This window comes from Berghia stephanieae, chromosome 5 (assembly GCF_034508935.2).
Source record: "Berghia stephanieae isolate SIO BIC M18660-M18661 chromosome 5, UCSD_Bste_1.3, whole genome shotgun sequence".
Taxonomy (NCBI): domain Eukaryota; kingdom Metazoa; phylum Mollusca; class Gastropoda; order Nudibranchia; family Aeolidiidae; genus Berghia; species Berghia stephanieae.
The window spans coordinates 80,978,843-80,986,342 of NC_088364.1; the positions used below are offsets into that span (position 1 = coordinate 80,978,843).

Genomic DNA, 7,500 nt, shown 5'->3' on the forward strand with positions numbered 1-7,500 from the left:
GACTATCTTGATAGAGATAGTTCGAAGATGACGTCACTCAGGTCTTTGTTATTGTTTTTTGGCATCCGCGTTTATGAGTAATGCTCACTGAACTGTATTAACCCGACTCATGGATACACACAGTTTTGTGTGTTGGTCCGTTATACTTCCGGATGGCAATGTTGTGAGCTTCTTAGCCAATCGCATACTATCTATAGACATTGGACTATACAGAGACGACGGGCTCGCATTGAGCAATAAAAGACCGAGGCAGACTGAAATTATAAAGAAAAAAATGTGTAAAATCTTCCAGGACAACAATCTTGAAATTACCATATTATTATTATTATTATTATTATTATTATTATTATTATTATTATTATTATTATTATTATTATTATTATTATTATTATTATTATTATTATTATTATTATTATTATCATTATTATTATTATTATTATCATTATTATTATTATTATTATTATTATTATTATTGTTGTTATCATTATTATTATTATTATTATTATTATTATTATTATTATTATTATTATTATTATTATTATTATTATTATTATTAACAAAGAAAAAAAGGACGTAAGAAAGATAGAAAAAAAATTGAACTGTTATATAGCGCAATATCCACTTAACGTGTTCAAAGCGCTTTACAAAACTTTAGAAAACCCGGTCCACTATTGATGCTGTGCGTTTAGACAAAAAGCTCACAGCAATCCGCAACATGATATAATGTACCAAAACGCAAAACTGTGTGTTACCTTCAACGTTTATAGTCTGATTGATAGAAGTTAGTGAGAACTACTCATAAAAATGACTGGCTAAAAACAAGAACAAAGAGCCGAGTCAGGTCAATTGTTTTCCATGGATTACTGTTATGTAAAAAAAAAATACTTTCAACATTTAATTTGTAAAGCTGACCTTTACATTGGCGATCAGTTCAAAAATTTAAAGTTCGTTTGCAATTTCAAGCCATCCTATAGATAGTTCGAAGATGACGTCACTCAGGCCTTTATTATTGTTTTTGCCATCCGCGTTTGTGAGTTGTTCTCACTAAACTGTATTAACCAGACTATAAAAGTTCATGGTTACACAGAGTTTGTGTGTTGGTACGTTATACTTCCGGATGGCAATGTTGTGAACTCCTTGGCCAAGCGCATTCTATCTATAACATTTATAAGACCAAACGGTCGTGTGGTTGGAAGCCACTCGCCTTTGAATCTAGGGTCTTGACTTCAAATCTGGGTGATGAACATTTGTATTTATTTACAAAAATAACCTTGAATATTACATGTGTCCTGTCTTATTATTACTGGTTATTAAACTTTTTTGTTTTATTTCTATTTTTCTTTTCTAGGGGGTGGGGCTTGGTCCTTTTTTTTTGGGGGGGGGGGGTTGTTTGTTTTGGTTTTGGTCTTTTTTGTTGTTGTTATTTTGTTTCCTTTTTCTTTTCCTTTTTGTTTTGCTTTCTTTTATTCACAATTTAATTTCTGTTGAAAGTAATGTCTTATTCAAACTTTAACAACTCTGAAACTTCTATTTCACAGAGCAATGGTCGGTCTTCCTAATTCTTCTCGTTATAGTTGCATTTGTATTAACAAATAGGGGATCGCCAACAGCCGATGATGACAACAGTATGTCCAGAAGTATCACAATTCGTGAAATCTACAACAATGGAATCCGGAACTTTTCACAGCTGGACCTCCACGGCCCCATGAATGTTCAACACAATGTCGGTCTCCCAGGTTTGGAGGAATCCAGCTGTAAGGATGCATTCCTAGGAAAAGCAAAAAATGTGAAATTCAAACAGGATATACCTCGTTGGAAAGTAAAGCAAATCAAAGAAGACGCAGATGAGGATTGTGATAATTTTATAAGCGTCTACGGGCTGGATAGATATCCACCGCCATTGCAGGAAGAACTAGATTTCCCTCTGTCCTTTTCTCTTGTGTTTCACCAGGATTTTGACCAGGTAAGCCAAAAATAGCTAAAATCATTTTGAAAATCGTAGATATATTATTTTATAATAGATTCAAAAATAGTAAAATATATCTCAAAGAAATATTTCAGGCACAAATTCCTCCTCGGCCAACAACAATAGAACATCAATTATTCATTTTTTCTATTGCTCTTTGCTAAGAAGGGATTGAGCCTGAAATGTTTAACTGCTTTATATTTGCTTGATTTATGTTCAGCAAGCAGCTTATTTATATTAATGTTTACCTATAAACCGCCTGGCACAAAAAGTGCAATGTGAAAATTTAATATATGCAATAACTCCTTCAATGTTAAGACCACATTGACATTTTTCAAGCCTTTATCTATGTGCATATCACGTTTGGAATCTTTATCTTTGTTATCGCTGACATGGCGTGAAATAATAAAAATATGCAGTTATATTTTTTTTTCACCATCCTATTGGCTTTTGGGATTTCGAATGAAGCTTTCGCCCAAGTTGATTACATAGCCATCAAAAAACTTTTTTTTAAAACAGGTATTGCAATTCAAATGCTTCAAAATATTTAATAATTTAAGATTAAAATCACAACAGCCGATATTTTGAAACTCATGCAACTTTCATTTTATGTACTTGTAGCAATCAGGTATAAGTACAGTCAGCACTGCTGTGCTCTGAAAAAAACACATATTTAGAAATTTGGACAGAAAACTCGTCCTTCAAATATCGATCGTATTAAATGACCCTCGTCTTAGCAAAACCTTTCAAACCTGGGACTTCACTCCAAATTTCTAAATATATGTTTTTCAAGAGTACGAGAGAGCCCACGCGGCCTGCCTTAACCAGTTTACGACCTGCATGTTATTTTTTAAATGCTCGGGGAAAAACCCAAAAAGAGAGGGGGAAAGGGGACAAAAAATAAACGAAACACACATCCCTATTATATATGATTTTATTAACTGGAAGATTGTGTTTACTTTCACAATTTTTCCGTTTAAAAAAACGTGAGCTTTTATATAGCGCAATATCCACTAAACGTGGGTACAAAGGGTATCTGACCAACAAGAACACACACACATAACACGTGGAACGATACATGGTGCCTGTTAGGCGACATTGCAACTTTTCTCCGACGAAGACAACGCTGTTAACGGCCTTGTATTCATTTTACACCTGAGTACGATGAGAGAATATGAGTAAGAGCCTTTTCCAAGGACTCAACTATCTTGTTAAAAAAAAACAACAAATCAAACATGCCTGGACCTCCAGGGTTACTCATTCATGGGTTTCAACAACATCTACCGATTTTAAAAACAACAATTTATATAAATGTCTAGCCATTCAGTGATGGAATATGATCAAGGACCGTGACTCTATAGCCGGAAAATATATAGATATGTTATTTGGATTTGCATACACGGCATAAATTTATGAGCTGAACTAGTTTTAAGTTGTGTAATGTCATTCAACAGGCAAAGATTACATTTTCATTGTCTAGCATGTGTTTAACAAGAAGATAACAAATACAAACTAATCTTGCAGGAATTATGCAAGCGGCTCAAGTATTTTCGACTATATCATATCATATTATTTAAGATTTTAAAAAAAAATAATAAATTCACTTTATTCGTCCCCAAGGGGAAATTTGTCTTTAGGGTCTATTCCAAGGGAAGACTAAAATAACCCAGGCATCAGCCGCAGAGCAGCGCCGCTAAGTGAGCTAGGGCGAGGCCACACAACGCAGCGGCGAGTGATGGAACTCGGTACCTTTCGGGTACGAAACAAAGACCGTACCACTGAGCCACGCTGCCCCTGAGGAGCCTAAAATAACATCGTATATTCTTAATATTATGTAATAGTTAAATGTCGATTTAAAAGGACTGGAAAAGATTAATGAAACATTGCCATGTCTTCATTAGTGGGGGTCTTGATAGCCCAGTTGGTAGATTTCAAATGCAAAGGAGATAAATCAGGGGTGAAGTCAAGATTTTGTCTGACCAGCCTATCCCCCCAGCAGTGTTTGGATAACTGGGTCTATTAAATCTGGCAATTGCTATTGTCCGTTTCACGCTATAGAAACCGGGATAAACTCCTGCTCCGTGGACTACTTAAAAACAATCATTACCACTTTTTAAACATGAGAGATAGCTAGCTTAGGCGGCTAAGAAGGAGCACACAAAAATATGTTCATGAACAGACTTAAAGAGAAAACAGAGGCGACATCGACAGAAGGACACCTCGGGGTCCTTTATCAAACTACCAAGACACTTGATCGAAAATAAGGGAAACAATTGGTACCAGTCAAAGATAAAGATTGGAAAACTATTTTAGAAAATAGGCTGAATCTAAACGATGGTGGGAACATTTCAGCCTTCTGAACAGATCGCCACCTTGCAACCCGCCTTAAATTTTGCCTGCAAGGAATGATCTAATGAAGGAAATCTCCAAAGGGTGAAGAAATGGCATACAGTGGATCCCCTAGACACAGTTGAATGATCTAGATTTTGCAGATGATCTAGCTCTTCTGTCACACACACAGGAACAGATGCAAGCAAAAACCACAATTATTATAAACAGCCTCTCGGAATCCATTAGTTTAAGAATTCACCCTGCAAAGTCTTAAGGATAGGTTTGCGTCAATGGGAGTAGATCAAAGTAAAAGATCGGGAACTTGACGACACTTTCTGCTATCTCGAGAGTATAATTGACAAAGATGGAGGCACGGAAGCAGAGGTGAAAGCATGGATAGGAAAGGCACAGGCTTCATTCACATCTTTGAACAGAGTTTGGAGAACGTAAAGATTCTCCCTTTGACTAATGCTAAGACTTTTCAACTCCAATGTGAAGGCAGTCCTACTGTACGGACGTAAAACTTGGAATGCATCGCAGGCATGCACAAGGAGGATACAGATTTTCGTAAACAGGTGCATGCGTAAGCTACTTAGAATAAAATGGATGGATAGAATTAAGAACGAAGAAGTTTGGAAAAGAACAGCAGAAATCAATGGGAGAGGAAATAGGAAGAAGACGATGGCGGTGGATTGGACACATCCTTAGAAAGAATGACTCTACTATAACAAAGAAAGTATTGGACTAGAACCCTCAGGGCAGGAGATCAAGGGGAAGGCACGAGGGACGTGGAAAAGAGCTTATATAGATAGAATGCGCTTGGCCAAGGAGTTCACAACATTGCCATCCGGAAGTATAACGGACCAACACACAAACTCTGTGTAACCATGAACTTTTATAGTCTGGTTAATACAGTTTAGTGAGAACAACTCACAAACGCGGATGGCAAAAACAATAACAAAGGCATGAGTGACGTCATCTGCATATTATCTATACAGAGAAGTGATACGACATGGAACGAAATAAAAAAGTTAGCTCAAGATAGAGGGGAATGGAAACTGTTTGTCCGTGGCCTATACCCTGACGACCCAGGGTGAAAAAGATAATGGTGATATGACGATAAGAACAGCAATTTTTTACATACAGTCTAATAATCTAAAATGACCTTATTTTAAAAACCAATGTGTTGATTGATTTACTTTGTGGAAGGTTTTCTATTCTGCAAAGCGGCAATGAATGTCAATTTATAGCTTAGTGAATTATGGATTTTTTTTTTTTAAAGCAGATAAAAAGCTAAAATTTATGTCTTTTATCGCGGTCTTTTTGTAATGATGCTCGTTAAAACTCGCATCGATGCAGGTTTTGATATAACTCATGAAATAAAGACCGAAATAAAGTATACTCATTGATTATCTTCTTTTTATTGGCTTTCAATGGTAAGTCTCAAACGAAACACTTGCTTTCTTTTGTATTCATCATAGAAAAATATGATCGGTTTTTTTCATCCTGTGACAGTTGAAGGGTGATAACTCTGTATAGGCGATACGTTAAAAAATCATAACAAGTAAAACGTTGTGCATTAGGACAAATTCTTTCATAAAAACATTGGAGAAAGTCCCCAAAGGGAAATGGGGGGGGGGGGGGGGGGGGGGAATCGTGTGTCACAGCAAGGATTATTCACATTTATTTTATTTTAAAGTTTTATTTTAGTAAGTACTGAATTCATCTTACTTCAGTTATATTTCGGTTGGCTTAGAAAAACTTTACCTTCTAATATTATATCATCTTTCCTTTAATAGCCTTGTCATAGTCTAAATGAATAAAGAGCTACTCGACTATGCATAAAATAAAGATGTGAAGAATAAGGCCCCCAGAATTTACTAGTTACTCTAAAATGAAGAACAGATAATGTTTTGTTTCAGATGATATAAAAAGAAAGATGAGATTTAATTAAATGAGTCTTCTGATAAATGAATGGTGATCACAGTTACAAATGGAAATGTAATGGTATTACGTATCTTATGATAATATTACATATGGCGGACAGACTTGTGGGGTTCCACTTCCAGTTGAGACGGGTTGTAGTTATTCCTCCGACGGGCTCAGGCTTGAAACATTCTTGACAGTGATTGAACTGGCAAAGGTGATAAAAGAAGTTCCGGCGTCTATCAAGGCCAAAATCAAAATTAATCAAGTATTCCACAAAGTCCCGAGAGTAAGATAAAAATCTTTAAATATACATATATAATATGAGGAGTGGAGTGGTCTGGCCGTCAGGGCATAGATTGTAGAGAGAAGTGAGTGGGGAATATTAGACCTATCAGTTTTTATAATAAGTGGCTACGTGATAGAAGATAGAACGAAAAGTATTCACTAATTTGAAATTAATTCAAAGGGAAGGCTATTTAAGGAAAGATGATCTAATATTAGAAGGTAAAGTTTTTCTAAGCCTACCGAAATATAACTGGAGTGAGATGAATTCAGTTCTTACTAAAATAAAACTTTTAAATTAAATAAATGTGAATAATCGTTACTGTGACATCGTGTACGTTGGCCCCAGTGTCTTAATAAATAGCAAGGATAGGCTTCAACAGTCGTGACATCACTTCCCTCGTAATGTCGCATAGTAACTTAGTAACTGGTTCTAAACTATCGGATCAATGGCGGACGCCCGACGAGCATAAAAGTGTATCTAGAGGAGAAAAACATTATAAATCTGATCATGTTTTGACTTTTATACATTCTGATCACATGACATGTGAAAAAGTTCTAGCAAGCATGAACAATAAAAAGTACCGATTTTGTTTAGAACCAAGCTACTGGTTGCTGGGCGGACGTGTAATCAGACTATTGAATCCAATTAACACTTAAGACAATGTATGTAAGAGTCTGTTACAATTTCTACATACACCTGTACGGTGAGAGATTGGAAGTAAACAGCCTTTCCCATCGCCCACAGGGAGACTGGAATCAGAGACCTACAGGTCCAGAGGCGAGTGTCATACTACTGGACCAAAATTCTGCACAATATAATACAAAAATGAATATCACCGCTTCCAAAAGGAACAAACTATCAGGCAAGGAGCGGTTCGAGCTCAAAACGCTTCTTCAGCTAATAACAACAACAAAAACACATTAAGACATCACTTAAAAAGACACACGGCAGAGAAAGACTTGCGGGCAACCCGTGTTAAGTATTTTGC

General features: G+C 36.0%; 1 protein-coding gene across 2 annotated transcripts in view; it reads left to right on the forward strand.

Moving 5' to 3' along the window:
* LOC144973692 (N-acetyllactosaminide beta-1,6-N-acetylglucosaminyl-transferase-like) overlaps nt 1-7,500 on the forward strand; it is a 70,110-nt gene that overhangs the window by 22,029 nt on the left and 40,581 nt on the right. For both annotated transcript variants that reach the window (XM_078916486.1, XM_078916485.1), the window contains exon 3: nt 1,539-1,963. In XM_078916486.1, the coding sequence (XP_078772612.1) occupies nt 1,539-1,963 (425 nt within the window). The remainder of the gene's footprint in view (nt 1-1,538; nt 1,964-7,500) is intronic.